This window comes from Salmo salar, chromosome 11 (assembly GCF_965601325.2).
Source record: "Salmo salar chromosome 11, fSalSal1, whole genome shotgun sequence".
NCBI classification, from domain to species: domain Eukaryota; kingdom Metazoa; phylum Chordata; class Actinopteri; order Salmoniformes; family Salmonidae; genus Salmo; species Salmo salar.
The window spans coordinates 115,234,844-115,251,196 of record NC_138301.1 but is presented as its reverse complement, the minus strand read 5'-3'; the positions used below and the strand labels follow the sequence as shown (position 1 = coordinate 115,251,196).

General features: G+C 42.0%; 2 protein-coding genes across 2 annotated transcripts; both read left to right on the top strand.

Moving 5' to 3' along the window:
* Positions 1–298: 298 nt before the first annotated feature.
* LOC106591498 (olfactory receptor 10G4-like) lies at positions 299–1,249 on the top strand. The gene has a single exon (XM_014182723.3). It carries the CDS (start codon positions 299–301, stop codon positions 1,247–1,249), a length of 951 nt encoding a protein of 316 aa, XP_014038198.2.
* Positions 1,250–8,105: 6,856 nt separating this feature from the next.
* On the top strand, positions 8,106–15,785 carry LOC106563643 (olfactory receptor 8G17). Its single transcript, XM_082957606.1, has 6 exons — positions 8,106–8,283; positions 9,328–9,380; positions 10,877–11,098; positions 11,271–11,387; positions 11,506–11,703; positions 15,394–15,785. The coding sequence occupies exons 1-6, from the start codon at positions 8,137–8,139 to the stop codon at positions 15,650–15,652; spliced, it is 996 nt and encodes a 331-aa protein (XP_082813732.1). The 5' UTR covers positions 8,106–8,136; the 3' UTR covers positions 15,653–15,785.
* Positions 15,786–16,353: the final 568 nt, after the last annotated feature.

The following is a 16,353-nucleotide window of genomic DNA, read 5'->3' as shown; positions in this document are numbered from 1 at the left end:
ATCCAAGACCAAATCTTAGACCATGATTCAAAACCAATTGGTTGTCTCCTCCCAGTGGGTCCTGACCTATTATTTGGGAAACACCTCCCCCTCCCTTTCACCACGTGGGTTGATCACCTAATGTATAAGTGCTGACAGAGTCACAGTATACAGCATAGTGGTTTTACAGTTCTGTCTACTCAGCAAGCTTCAATGGAGGGCTTTGATTGTGCGACTTGTGTCACCACTTGTTAGTGTCTATAGAGTTGTTGTCTTTATATATCATCTTTATGTCTGTCTAGGCTGATGCTTGTGTAGGATGTCTTCAGTGAATTTCACGGGGAAGAATGTGGAGGAGTTTATCATCACAGGCTTCGACCACCTCTCTCACCAGAAGCTCCTGGGCTTCCTCATCTTCATCACATATTTCCTTGTGCTTCTGGGAAGCGGCACCAACATCTGCATCATCGTGACGGACAGACGGCTGCACACGCCCATGTACCTCCTTATCTGTAACCTGGCCGTGGTGGACATCATGTTCACCACCAGCACCAGCACCACCATGATCTCTGTCCTGCTGGCCGAGGTCAAAACCATCTCCTACTACTCCTGCATATCAAGCATGTACATCTACCACCTGGGTGACATCGAAGAGTGTCTGGCCCTGTCCCTGATGGCTTTGGACCGAACCATCGCTATCAGCACTCCTCTTAGGTACCACATCATCCTAACTAACCCGCGGCTCTTCCTGTTGATCACAGCTACCTGGCTGATAGGGTTAGGGGTCATGGGGGTAGTAGCAGCTCAGGCAGACAGCCTTCCATACTGCCAGCCCATCATTAGATATGTGTTCTGTGACTATCCTGCTATGGTCCGAACTGCCTGTGTCAACCCTGAACCCTATTGGATGCTTCCCACCATCCTGGGTCTGTGGTTGGTTGGTGCACAGCTCACATTCATTCTGCTGTCATACGTGAATCTGATCTACACAGTACTGAGACTGCCTAACAACGAGAGCAGAGTGCAGGTGTTTAATACCTGTATTTGTCACATCATTGTCGTGTCCTGTTACTACGCTCCCAAGTTAGCCTCTGTGTTGTTGACGAGGATAGGGGTGAGGCTGAATCTGATGGAGCGTAATGCTTTACTGATTATGGCCACGCTTTTACCTTCTCTGATCAACCCTACAGTCTACTGTCTGAAGACCAAGGAGATTAGGAAGAGATTGGTTCAGATACTGTCTAGAAAAAGAACTGCAGTGATGAAATGAGGTCTTGAAAAGTATTATTTTTGTGACTTGGCCCAGGATTCAGTCAGAAACTGCACTAATGTGCGTTTAAAGGTTTTAAAATAATTTCCACTTCAGCTCACATCAGCAGAGTTTACATTGCCTTTAAGAGTTGCGTTGTCTACAAGCAAGATCAGACTGGATTTCTGTTGAATAACCACAGTCCAAGGTTTAAATAGTTCCGGCTTCTTCAGTTAGCACTTTACATTACTACATCTGTATATTGTCCTGTATCTATTGTATCTAAAGGGTTTTATTACATTGAATATTCTACTTCATTATTTTGTTGTTGCAATGTCGAGAGTTATACCTGCAAGTTAAAATTTGATTGTACTGTGTACACAACATGTGTCCTGCTCAAAAGAAAAATAAACTTGATTTGATTGTATAACCCCAATAAATCTTTTTTTTTATTGAACCTTTATTTAACTAGACATGTCTGTTATTAAGAACAAATTCTTATTTACAATGACGGCCTACCCCGGCCAAACCCGGACAACGCTGGGCCAATTGTTTTGGGCCCTATGGCCGATGCACACCGCAACGACCCGATGCACACCGCAATCACCCGATGCACACCGCAACCACCCGATGCACACCGCAACCACCCGATACAGAGCAGAACAAACACCCAATTGTCTAAACACTGATTAAGATTGGACAAGGATGAAATTTGGACAAGGATGAAGCCCTCTCGGAATACATTTTACTTTTATTTTTTCACGGCAAAGATTGATCTGGATCTTGTTCTTTCTTATTCCTGCTAGGCCAGGATCATAGCCCCAAGCACACCATGAAGAGACTGTCAATAGTACTAGTGTAGCCATGGTATTCAGCGATAGTTTAGTCATCAGAACTACTGTATGTAAGGTCTATCAAGACTTTTATTTCGGGGCTTTATTCTGAAAGTACCCTTCCCATACTCACCTGCGCGTGAGAAGAGATTCACGTGAGAGATGTGTAAATGACAGAGAAGTGAAGTGATGGAGCTGACCTGTTGTTGTGCACCTAAAGTTTGTGCTGCTGCTAGATGGAAAGGATTCATCTATAGAAAGGAGCTTGATTGTAACCTGACTCTTTATCAATGAATCCACAGGCCCTCTGAATAAAGTGATATAATAATGAAGTCAAGGAAATTATAGCTATAATATGCTACACAGCATCGGGAGGTCACAATCCCCACCAGCATAGCAGTTAATGTTTATTTCCATTGTGTCATCATCATCACCCATATTTACAATTATTAATGAATGGTTGCATTCATTCAATTAGGACCTGGTTATTGAGGCCTACGGGGATGCAGTGGAGAAGCTGGAAGACAAGAGGAGACTGGGTCTCTGTCCTAAATGGCACCCTATTCCCTTTATAGTGCACTACTTTAGGCCTAGACCCAAAGGTAGTGCACTATATTGGGAATAGGGTGCCATTTGGGATGCATCCTGGGAAGTCAGTCTGAGCCACTCAGGACCAAAGAGTTGGGTCTCATTTAAAGGAACCTTTTACAAAATTCATTTAAAGTTACAGACACAAGAGAAATATAAAATATGGGTAATGTTTATATGAGAGAAGACCACTACGTCACTGTGCATTGTTGTTAATGAAATAGCTATATTTATTTTATTTGAAGCTTAGTGACAATAAAAACAAGCCATTGTAAGTGTCATAGCATCATCAGTGTCACTGCAATCTGTAAGCCATTACAGTACTGATAATACCTGACTGTTGTGTGTGTGAACATGGTTACCATGTTTACCGAACATATACAGGACATGGTTGCCATGTCCTCATAATATAAGATATTAATGTTCCAGACATGTTTCATGGGAGCTTACTTATTTCAACAATTTAAAGTCGAACGTACAGCATTTTAACTACTTTGCCGATTGGAATCCAATAGACAATCATAATATCAGTAAAAAATATAGAAAAGTCCCAGTTTAAACTACAAAACGAACATTCATATGAGGTTTTAACAGTAGGTTATATTTGACTCAAAATTCCATGACATAGAGTAATTTGGCTAATAGGCTAGCTTATCTATTTATGTAGCTATTTATTTAGCAAGCTAAATACACAAGGGCTAATGTTAGCTAGGGAGGATGTCCTGTCCTTGGATCAGTGGATGAGTGACTTTTTCCCCCATATCGTATTTCGGTGGCTACAGCTACAAATGCAGGTGTCATTTGCTTAACTAGCAAGAAATTTGAATCAATTTGCTAGCTAGCTATTCTAGTCATGTTATCAACAGTTAGCATATCTCTAGTTGTCAATCAAATGAATTTGGCATTGATCAAATGAGCAGGCAGGCAAGTTCACATTCAGTTGTCAAAATGTGGGTTGGGACACGCATGCATTGGCAGGCAAGCTGCAGAGGGTGAGCAGGCTACTACTCCCCATCGTTTATCATTCATCAGTGGTATGTTGACGGGCCAACTAGAAGCAGAAAAAGTGTTTATCTACTGTTTTCTCGTTAGAGTTGAGCTCACCTCACTCTGGCTAACATTAGCTAGTTGTTGATGTACATAGACAACTGAGGGAGAGAGAGCCTACCTCTTCGTGGTTGTTTGATATTGGACTGTAAAGTTCTCAAATGTAAAATGAGAAACTGCATTTAATTATCTCAGAAAAGTCTGTTGTAACTGCTGCCAAATAATGACGTTAACATATATTGCTGGCCTGGGTCTCAAACCCAGGCCACCAGCACCAATGATCACTCTAACCACTGTCCCAATAAGGCATATCTCTAGGGCATGTGGTTATTAGGCCAGTATATTTAGGTCCTGTCCAGAATAATCCCTAACCCCTCCTCACTAGGCACTCTGAAACAACTTGATAGGTGGAAGCAATAGGGTGAATGCACATTGAATAAATCCCAGCTCTGTTAAAAGTACACTCAAGAAAATATTTTATTGATCATAGAGATTCAGGAGTATCATTAAAACAGGTTCATATGCCCCACCAACATTTGCAGAAATAGTCATTTAAAAGACACATCTGAGCTATCTTTGTTGCAGGTACATGGTAACAGTTGAAACAGCCGATACATAAAGCTTAATAAAGAGCAGTGATACTATCAAGAGCAGTGTGGGGGTTTCTTATTCTTTCTGAAATAAGTAAATAATGAGAGAATAGTCTGAATAATTGATACCTTAAATGGACGTGGTGGCGTAGCAGGAAGATCGGAGTAACGTAAACCAAGAGATTGTGAGTTCATAATCGCACATGAGAATATGTTGAATAACAACGACTGATTAATTGAACACGCACAATGTAATCATGTGTGTCAAATATGTAAGTTGAAAACACTATCTTAAAAGCACTGTGTGGGTATCCCTAACTTTGTCAACAGAAAAAGACCAGTGAATGGATCAGTGGTTCAACAATCAGGGCCTTAATTGGCTCAGCAACAGTAACACGACATGATGTGTAATGTCATTTTTTTATAAAAGTATTTTGAAACATTCTCATTATACTTTTCTAGATACTTTTCTAGAATATTCATATCATGTTCTGGGTAAGTTCTATTTGACATTAACCTGTTGGGGCTAGGGGGCAGTATTTGCACGGCCGGATAAAAAACATACCCGATTTAAACTGGTTACTACTCTTGCCCAGAAACGAGAATATGCATATAATTAGAAGATTTGGATAGAAAACACTCTAAAGTTTGTAAAACTGTTTGAATGGTGTCTGTGAGTATAACAGAACTCATATGGCAGGCCAAAACCTGAGAATATTCCATACAGGAAGTGCCCTGTCTGACAATTTATTGTCCTTCAGTTGCATCTCTATCGAAAATACAGCATCTCTGCTGTAACGTGACATCTAAGGCTTCCATTGGCTCTCAGAAGGCGCCAGAAAGTGTAATGGGGTGTCTGCTGTCTCTGGGCTAAGAACAGCAGGATAATTTGTGAGTGGTCAGCCTGGGAACAGTGACACTGGAGATGCGCGTTCGTGAGAATTCTATTTTTTTTTCTTTCAGCCTTTGAATGAATACAACGTCGCCCGGTTGGAATATTATCGCTATTTTACGAGAAAAATAGCATAAAAAATGATTTTAAACAGCGTTTGACATGCTTCGAAGTATGGTAAAGGAATATTTTGAATTTTTTGGTCACGAAATGACTCGCACGTCACCCTTCGGATAGTGACCTGAACACATGAACAAAACGGAGGTATTTGGATATAACTATGGATTATTTGGAACCAAAACAACATTTTTTTGATGAAGTAGAAGTCCTGGGAGTGCATTCTGACGAAGAACAGCAAAGGTAATCCAATTTTTCTAATAGTAATTCTGAGTTTGGTGAGGGCCAAACTTGGTGGGTGTCAAAATCGCTAGCCGTGATGGCCGGGCTATGTACTCAGAATATTGCAAAATGTGCTTTCGCCGAAAAGCTATTTTAAAATCTGACACCGCGATTGCATAAAGGAGTTCTGTACCTATAATTCTTAAAATAATTGTTATGTATTTTGTGAACGTTAATCATCAGTAATTACCTTTGGTGTTCTTCGTCAGAATGCACTCCCAGGACTGCTACTTCAATAACAAATGTTGGTTTGGTCCCAAATAATCCATAGTTATATCCAAATAGCGGCGTTTTGTTCGTGCGTTCAAGACACTATTCAAAGTGTAAATAAGGGTCACGCGCACGACGCATTTCGTGACAAAACATTTCTAAATATTCCATTACCGTACTTCGAAGCATGTCAACCGCTGTTTAAAATCAATTTTTATGCCATTTTTCTCGTAAAAAAGCGATAATATTCCGACCGGGAAACCCTGTTTACGTACAAAAGAGAGAGAAAATAAAAGCATGGGATGCCCTCGTGCACGAGCCTGAGTCTCACAGTACTGTGACTGGCCACTATCCAAACGCGCTAATGTTTTTCAGCCAGAGCCTGCAAAGCCACGATTCAGCTTTTTGCCGCCTTCTGAGAGCCTATGGGAGCCGTAGGAAGTGTCACGTAACAGCAGAGATCCCCTGTATTGGATAGAGATAATCAAGAAGGCAAAGAAATGGTCAGACAGGGTACTTCCTGTTCAGAATCTTCTCAGGTTTTGGCCTGCCAAATGAGTTCTGTTATACTCACAGACACCATTCAAACAGTTTTAAAACTTTGGAGTGTTTTCTATCCAAAGCTAATAATTATATGCATATTCTAGTTTCTGGGCAGGAGTAATAATCAGATTAAATTGGGTACGTTTTTTATCCGGCCGTGAAAATACTGCCCCCTAGCCATAACAGGTTAATTACGTAATGAAATGGGTAAGTGAGCGTTCGCTAACGTTGTGGCAACGTTTGTTGTTAGCTGGGTTTGGCCTATTGGTTACACATGAGTTGCTCTCTCTCTCCTTCTATCTGCAGAGAGTGTTTCTAAGCTATGTGGACAAGCCGGTCCTCATAAGTTATCTTATTAGACTGACTGTGTACTCAGTAGGAGACTCATGTGCCGACAGATAGATAGAGGTGTTGTTATCATCCTCTATGATACTACAGATAGATAGAGGTCTAGTTATCATCCTCTATGATACTACAGATAGATAGAGGTCTAGTTATCATCCTCTATGATACTACAGATAGATAGAGGTCTAGTTATCATCCTCTATGATACTACAGATTGATAGAGGTCTAGTTATCATCCTCTATGATACTACAGATAGATAGAGGTCTAGTTATCATCCTCTATGATACTACAGATAGAGGTCTAGTTATCATCCTCTATGATACTACAGATAAATAGAGATCTAGTAGTCATCCTGGAGTAAAATGTATAGAGTAAAAAGTACAAAATCTTCTTATTAAGGAATGTAGTGAAGTAAAAGTAAAAGCAGCCAAAAATTATTAATAGTATAGTACAGATACCCTCAAAAGCAGCACCTTAAAGTAGTTTCACTTAAGTACTTTACACCACTGTCATTAGCTCAATTCATTAGCTCAACTGGATGAGAGTGTCTGCTAAATAATTCAAATTACTACAATTACCAAAACATATAACTCTGATGGGATCTGAATAGTCAACTCTCTTCTCTTTCTCTCTCCTCTCTTTCTCTCTCCTTTCTCCTCTCTTTCTCTCTGCTGTCTCCTATTTTCCTCTCTGCTTTCTCCTCTTTCTCTCTCCTCCTTCCTCTCTCTTTCCTCCTCTTTCTATCGCCTCCCTCCTCTCTCTTCTCAGCCTGTGTGGTTGGTAGTTCCAGAAGGGCATTGAGATGTGTCCTATGACAACCATACAACAACAACAGCAAGGGTATTCATCTCTGACATGTCTACTTCACTCAATCTAGGTATGTCATACACAAGTACGGTGGCCCACAGGGGACACCCTACTTCAGATTCACCATGAGACTGCAGGTATAACAGTCGAGGTGGACTCAGAGCCAGCACCACAAATTGGTCTTCAGTCCAACACACATCACCAGACTACTGAAGAGAAACATTTGGATCAAGTCTGTGGTAAGACCAGGTAAGACTTAGTTTCTGCAGTATGTAGTTGTACCATGTTAGACTATACAGTATGTGGGTTCAACAGGTAAGTGTTATTCTAATGGGGGGAACCTGAAACCAATATCAGCTTTACAGTGCTATTCCTTGGATTATTCATTAGAATTGTTTAACTGTGTCTGAGGTAAAAGTCAAATGGATTCTATTTTATACTTTATCAGTTAAAATAATTTTATTCTTATTTAAAAAAAATATATAATTACATAAAAAATAGACAATTGAACTTGGATATTTACCTTTGAACTGATGATGTTTCACGCATTACAATGTCTCAACAGGTGAATTAAAAAACAGTGATGTATTTATCTTATATTTCCACAGATTATTTCGAGCCAGGAGGAATCACTGATAACACCACCAGTCAGGATGAGTTACCTGACCTCTGACTCTAACCAGACAGGGAACATTGACACCTTTATCCGACCCCCTTACTTCTTCATCAGTGGTTTCATCGACATCCCCCACATGAACTACTATTACGTCTTCCTCTGCTTCGTATACATCATCTCTCTGGTCAGTCCATAGCTCTGGTCTACGCTGTTACAAACTAACTCTGGTCCATGCTGTTACTAACTAGCTGTGATCCAGGCTGTTACAAACGACCTCTGGTCCATGCTGTTACAAACTAACTCTGGTCCATGCTGTTACAAACGACCTCTGGTCCATGCTGTTACAAACTAACTCTGGTCCATGCTGTTACAAACTAGCTGTGATCCAGGCTGTTACTAACTAGCTGTGGTCCAGGCTGTTACAAACTAGCTGTGGTCCAGGCTGTTACTAACTAGCTGTGGTCCAGGCTGTTACTAACTAGCTCTGGTCCAGGCTGTTACAAACTCGCTGTAGTCCAGGCTGTTACTAACTAGCTGTGGTCCAGGCTGTTACAAACTAACTCTGGTCTACGCTGTTACAAACTAACTCTGGTCCATGCTGTTACTAACTAGCTGTGATCCAGGCTGTTACTAACTAGCTGTGATCCAGGCTGTTACAAACGACCTCTGGTCCATGCTGTTACAAACTAACTCTGGTCCATGCTGTTACAAACTAGCTCTGGTCCAGGCTGTTACAAACTAGCTGTGATCCAGGCTGTTACAAACTAGCTCTGGTCCATGCTGTTACTAACTAGCTCTGGTCCATGCTGTTACTAACACGCTCTGGTCCAGGGCGTTACTATCTAGCCCTGACCCAGTATGTTAGTAACTAGCTCTGGTCCAGGGCGTTACTAACTAGCTCTTGTCCAGTCTGTTAGTAACTAGCTTTGGTCCAGGGTGTTAGTAACTAGCTATAGTCTAGGCTGTTACTTACTAGCTCTGGTCCAGGTCGTTACGTATCGCCAGCGTCAGCTAGTTGATCCACTTGATAAGCTAGAAAAGGTTTCACTTTCCTATCGAAAGCACACTTATATATGTTTTTTGAACTTAAGAAATCCTAATATGGTGTAGTATTATTTCAGCTGGGGGACTATAGTCAACGGCCAAATAGATTTACCTGTATTTACATTTTGGGTCATGGTATCTCGTGTGTGTGTGATCGGTGTGTGTGTGTGTGTATTGGGTCTAGGTGGGCAACACCTTCGTCATGATGGTTATCTACATGGACAGCAGTCTCCACAGGTAATCAGTCCTCTTTATAGAGATACTCTGAATGCTTGGCTATGAAAAGCCAACTGACATTTACTCCTGAGGTGGTGACCTGTTGCACCCTCTACAACCTCTGTGATTATTATTATTTGACCCTGCTGGTCATCTATGAGCATTTGAACATCTTGGCCATGTTCTGTTATAATTTCCACTCGGCACAGCCAGAAGAGGACTGGCCACCCCTCAGAGCCTGGTTCCTCTCTAGGTTTCTTCCTAGGTTCTGGCCTTTCTAGAAAGTTTTTCCTAGCCACCGTGCTTCTACACCTGCATTGCTTGCTGTTTGGGGTTTTAGGCTGGGTTTCTGTACAGCACTTTGAGATATCAGCTGATGTAAGATGGGCTTTATAAATACATTTGATTTGATTTTGACTTGATTTTATCTCAGTGGTAATAATACAGCATAATTCTACCTTCATTGGACTATATTTTTGCAGTCCCAGAACCCAACCAGATGAACCACAACACACACAACACAAGCTGAAGCATCACAGGGGCTCTGACTGCTAGTTCACTCCTTTTAGATTCCCCCCATCAGCTCGGGATTTCAACTGTATTCCTGGTTACCGGCCTGCCTCTCAATAAGGCATCTGAATGAAAACTACCATTAGGTCCAGCTGGATGGTCTATAGTTGATTCTGAATGAAAACCACCATTAGGTCCAGCTGGCTGGTCTATAGTTGATTCTGAATGAAAACCACCATTAGGTCCAGCTGGATGGTCTATAGTTGATTCTGAATGAAAACCACCATTAGGTCCAGCTGGCTGGTCTATAGTTGATTCTGAATGAAAACCACCATTAGGTCCAGCTGGCTGGTCTATAGTTGATTCTGAATGAAAACCACCATTAGGTCCAGCTGGATGGTCTATAGTTGATTCTGAATGAAAACCACCATTAGGTCCAGCTGGATGGTCTATAGTTGATTCTGAATGAAAACTACCATTAGGTCCAGCTGGATGGTCTATAGTTGATTCTGAATGAAAACTACCATTAGGTCCAGCTGGATGGTCTATAGTTGATTCTGAATGAAAACTACCATTAGGTCCAGCTGGATGGTCTATAGTTGATTCTGAATGAAAACCACCATTAGGTCCAGCTGGATGGTCTATAGTTGATTCTGAATGAAAACCACCGTTAGGTCCAGCTGGATGGTCTATAGTTGATTCTGAATGAAAACCACCATTAGGTCCAGCTGGCTGGTCTATAGTTGATTCTGAATGAAAACCACCATTAGGTCCAGCTGGATGGTCTATAGTTGATTCTGAATGAAAACCACCATTAGGTCCAGCTGGCTGGTCTATAGTTGATAACTTACACATTACAGATGACAGTGGACAGATATTGAGGATCTGCACTTTTTGTCTACTGATTGATTATATTTACTTTCTCTGTAATTGTCTAGGTCCTGTGTCTAGTGCACAAACAAACATTTCCCCATGGAGATAATCAAGTCACGATCTTAACCTTACAGCCCCAAGTACATTGCTGTGTTCAACCTGGCCTTCGCAGACGTGTGTGGGAGCACTGCCCTGGTCCCCAAGCTCCTGGATATGTTCCTGTTCAGCAGACAGCTCATCTCCTACAACCAGTGCCTCGCTAGCCTCTTCTTCATCTTCCTCTTCCTCACCATGCAGTCCTTCAACCTCACCATCCTCTCCTACGACAGACTGGTGGCCATCTGCTGCCCACTCAGGTATGAGATAGTACATCAAATCAAATAATTCAATAAAATACAATTCAAAAGGCCTTCATAATTGCCCCTTGTGTGATAATAATGTATCTGCTTTCACTGACAATTCAACCTGATATATGAATACACTGCATCTAAAATCCTTGGTAAGAGCTTTTTTCCACTGTCCATATAGGTACCATATGATGGTGACCTACAGGTCCATGTTCCAGCTGACGGGTGCTGCCTGGGCGTTTGCTGTGTTCCTGGTGTTGCTGGCTGTGTGCCTCATCAACCGACTCTCCTTCTGTCGGTAGGTGGCTGAGGAGGTGAACCTGTTGCCGAAAGGTTACCGGTTACCGGGTGCTGGAAAAATAAATTAGCAGTCGATCACTGTAACATATGGACAATGAAGATGTATTGTATTGTAGGTCTCTGGTGATCAACAGCTACTTCTGTGACCACGGTCCCCTGTTCCGTCTGGCGGCCCCCTGTTCTGATGTGGTCCCTAACATAGTGATGTCTTATCTCAACCCCTGTATAGTCCTCTATTTCCCCATGGTCTTCATCATATCATCATACATCTGTATCACACACGCCCTGTTCACCATCACACTGCCCCAGGACAGGTGAGAAGTCATACTGATCAGAGTCAGAGATTTAGACAGATATTTTGTTTATATACCTAAACATATAGCTCTGATACTGATTGTTGTGCTGTCTCAGATATTCACTACAGGACCAAAAGTATGTGGACACCTGCTCGTCAGACATCTCATTCCAAAATCATAGTTATTAATAAGGATCAGCCCGTTTTTAATTTTTTGCCTTAAATGACATACCCAAATCGAACTGCCTGTTGCTCAGGCCCTGAAGCAAGAATATGCATATTCTTCCTACCATTTGAAAGGAAACACTTTGAAGTTTGTGGAAATGTGAAAGGAATGTAGGAGAATATAACACATTAGATCTGGTAAAAGATAATATAAAGAAAAACCATAATCTTTGAAATGCAAAAGAAAGGGCTTAAATTAATTTTTCAAACCCAGGCGCAATTTAGACTTTGCCACTAGATGGCAGCACTGTATGTTCAAAGTTTTAGAGTGATCCAGTGAAATCGTGCATATCTATTCAAAACGTTGTATCAAGACTGCCCAAATGTGCCTAATTGGTTTATTCATACATTTCTAAGTTCATAACTGTGCACTCTCCTCAAACAATACCATGGTATTCTTTCACTGTAATAGCTACTGTAAATTGGACAGTGCAGTTAGATTAACAAGAATTTAAGCTTTCTGCCTTTCTGAAATATGTATATGTCCTGGGATTCATTTTTTTTCTTACAACCTCATGCTAATCGCATTAGCCTACATTAGCTCAACCGTGCCGCGTACGGTTCACCAATCCTGAGTATGGAGTTGGTCCACCCTTTGCTGTTATAACAACCTCCACTCTTCTGGGAAGGCATTCCACGAACATCTAGTGGGGACTTGCTTCCATTCAGCCACAAGAGCATTAGTGATGTCGGCCACTGATGTTGGGCGATTAGTCCTGGCTTGCAGTCGGCGTTCCAATTCATCCCAAAGGTGTTCGATCGGGTTGAGGTCAGTGTTCTGTGCAAGCTAGTCAAGTTCTTCCACACTGATTTCGACAAACCATTTCTGTATGGACCTCGCTTTGTGCACTGGGGCATTGTCATGCTGAAACAGGAAAGGGCCTTCTCCAAACTGTTGCCACAAAGTTGGAAGCACAGAGTCTTGAATGCCATTGTATGCTGTAGCGTTAAGATTTCCCTTCACTGGAACTAAGAGGCCTCGCTCATACCATGAAAAACAGCCCCAGACCATTATTCCTCCTCCACCAAACTTTACAGGTGGCACTATGTATTGGGGCAGGTAGCGTTCTCCTGGCATCCACCAAACCCAGATTCGTCCATCGGACTTCCAGATGGTGAAGCGTGATTCATCACTCCAGAGAACGTGTTTCCACTGCTCCAGAGTCCAGTGTCGGCGAGCTTTACACCACTCCAGCCGACACTTGGCATTGTGCACGGTGATCTTCGGCTTGTGTATGGTTGCTCGGCCAGTTTGAAACTCTGTAGTGAGTGTTACAACCGAGGACAGACAAATCGTCTACGTGCTACATGCTTTAGCACTCTGTGGTCCCGTTCTGTGAGCTTATGTTGCCTACCACTTCGCGGCTGAGCCGTTGTTGCTCCTAGTCATTTCCACTTCAGAATAATAGCACTTATAGTTGACCGGGGCAGCTCTAGCAGGGCAGACATTTTATGAACTGACTTGTTGGAAAGATACCATCCTATGACGTTGAAAGTCACTGATCACTTCATTAAGGCCATTCTATTGCCAATGCTTGTCTATGGAGATTGAATGGCTGTGTGTGCGATTTTATGCACCTGTCAGCAATAGGTGTGGCTGAAATAGCCAAATCCACTAATTTGAAGGTGTGTCCACATACCTTTGTATATATAGTTGAAGTCGGAAGTTTAAATACACCTCAGCCAAATACATTTAAACTCAGTTTTTCACAATTCCTGACATTTAATCCTAGTAAAAATTCCCTGTCGCAGGTCAGTTAGGATTACCACTTTATTTTAAGAATGTGAAATGTCAGAATAATAGTAGAGAGAAGGATTTATTTTAGCTTTTATTTATTTCATCACCTTCCCACTGGGTCAGAGGTTTACATATACTCAATTAGTATTTGGTAGCATTGCCTTTAAATTGTTTAACTTGGGTCAAACGTTTTGGGTAGCATTCCAGAAGCTTCCCACAATAAGTTGGGTGAATTTTGGCCTATTCCTCCTGACAGAGCTGGTGTAACTGAGTCAGGTTTGTAGGCCTCCTTGCTCGCACATGCTTATTCAGTTCTGCCCACAAATGTTCTATGAGATTGAGGTCAGGCTTTGTGATGGCCACTCCAATACCTTGACTTTGGTGTCCTTAAGCCATTTTACCACAACTTTGGAAGTATGCTTGGGGTCATTGTCCATTTGGAAGACCTATTTGCGACCAAGCTTTAACTTCCTGACTGATGTCTTGAGATGTTGCTTCAATATATCCACATAATTTTCCTCATGATGCCTTCTATTTTGTAAAGTGCATCAGTCCCTCCTGCAGCAAAGCACCCCCACAACATGATGCTGCCACCACCGTGCTTCACTTTTGGGACGGTGTTCTTCGGCTTGCAAGCCTCCCCTTTTTTCCTCGAAACATAACAATGGTCATTATGGCCAAACAGTTCCATTTTTGTTTCATCAGACCAGAGGACATTTCTCCAAAAAGTATGATCTTTGTCCCCATGTGCAGTTGCAAACTGTAGTCTGGCTTTTTTATGGCCGTTTTGGAGTAGTGGCTTCTTCCTTGCTGAGTGGCCTTTCAGGTTATGTTGATATAGGACTCGTTTTACTGTAGATATAGATACTTTTGTACCTGTTTCCTCCAGCATCTTCACACGGTCCTTTGCTGTTGTTCTGGGAATGATTTGCACTTTTCGTACCAACTTAAGTTCATCTCCAGGAGACAGAACGCATCTCCTTCCTGAGCGATATGACGGCTACAGTCAGCTTAGTGTATGTAAACTTCTGACCCACTGGAATTGTGATACAGTGAATTATAAATTAAATAATCTGTCTGTAAACAATTTTTGGAAAAATTACTTGTGTCATGCACAAAGTAGATGTCCTAACCGACTTGCCAAAACTATAGTTTGTTAACATGAAATGTGTGGAGTGGTTTAAAAAAGAGTTTTAATGACTCCAACCTAAGTGTATGTAAACTTCAGACTTCAATTGTATGGTGTATTTTGTTAGAGTGATACATGCTGGGAAATATTGAGAATGTCATTGAACTGGATAGATGATGACTTACTGTACTGACACTTTCATCCTTTATTCTCTCCTCTCTCACACACACCCACTTTCTCACCCTCTCTCCCTGTCTCTGCTCCTCTTTCCCTGTCTCTCCACCTCTCTCCCTCTCTCTCCTACACTGTCTTTTCCTCTCTCTCCTTCTCTCTCTTTCTGTCTCTCCCTCTCTGTCCTTTCTCCTTCTTTTCCCTGTCTCTCCTCTCTCCCTCTCTCCTCCTCTCTCCCTCCTACACTGTCTTTTCCTCTCTCTTCTCTCTCTCCCTCTCTGTCCTTTCTCCTTCTCTTTCCCTGTCTCTCCCTCTCCCTCTCTCCCCTTCTCTTTCCCTGTCTCTCCTATGTCGTTTCCTCTCTCCCTCTCTCGTTCTGTCTCTCCCTCTCTGTCCTTCTCTCTCTCTCTACTCTCTCTCCCGCTGTCTCTTTCTCCCTCTCTCAGAGTCAGAGCCGTGAAGACGTGTACCTCACACCTGATACTCGTAGCCATATTCTACCTGCCTATTAATTTCACCTTCCTCCTTCACCCAATCATACCAACCAACGCCCGGATCATCAACCTCTCTCTGACCTCGGTGCTGCCGCCCATGCTCAACCCCATCATATATGTTCTGAAGACAGAGGAGTTTAAGGAATCGGCCAAGAAGCTGCTTAGTAAAAGAGGAGCACAGAGAGCTGTAGCGCCGGTGCAATCAACATGAAGTGCTATTTGACTTGTTTTTGTTTGATATGCTGTGTAAGATATACTGTATCTGCCATAGTGAAAACTGTTGCTTCACTTAAATTGTTTTTCTTCAAAATGAAATATTTATATTATTTTGGCGATATGCCTTTAAAGCCATACAGAAAAAGTCATAATAAAAGTCTGGATAAAACCCAAATAAAAATCGGATCGATGTATAAAGCCCCTAATACATCTCAGTTTCACAAAGTGCTTAGCAAGCAGAATTAGAAGCAGTAGAACCAGGAAAAACACCCTAGAAGGAAAAACACCCTAGAAGGAAAAACAACCTACACTCTAAAGAGGAGAAACACCCTAGAAGGAAAAACACCCTAGAAGGAAAAACACCCTACACTCTAGAGAGGAGAAAAACCCTAGAAGGAAAAACACCCTAGAGAGGAAAATAATCTATAGATGAAAAACAACCTAGAAGGAAAAACACCCTAGAAGGAAAAAACACCCTAGAGAGGAAACCAGGCTCGGATGGGAAGCCCGGGGTAGTTGTTAGGGGGATGCATTCTACTATAATATATCTTTTAGTACCAGGGTTGACCTGTGTGACCTGTTGACGCCCAGGTGAGTGTCCATCCCTCTTGGCTAGAGAAACTACCATATAGATACCTGTATGTCAGCCAACCCCTGCATGATGACTTCACCATAGACATCCTATAACCAGGGCTT

Excerpts from the sequence above, each read along its gene's own strand:
- LOC106591498 (XM_014182723.3), top strand. The coding sequence starts at position 299 with ATGTCTTCAGTGAATTTCACGGGGAAGAATGTGGAGGAGTTTATCATC.
- LOC106563643 (XM_082957606.1), top strand. The coding sequence starts at position 8,137 with ATGAGTTACCTGACCTCTGACTCTAACCAGACAGGGAACATTGACACC. Across the intron at positions 8,284-9,327 it reads TCGTATACATCATCTCTCTG|GTGGGCAACACCTTCGTCAT; the intron begins GTCAGTCCATAG and ends TATTGGGTCTAG. Across the intron at positions 11,099-11,270 it reads GCCATCTGCTGCCCACTCAG|GTACCATATGATGGTGACCT; the intron begins GTATGAGATAGT and ends CTGTCCATATAG.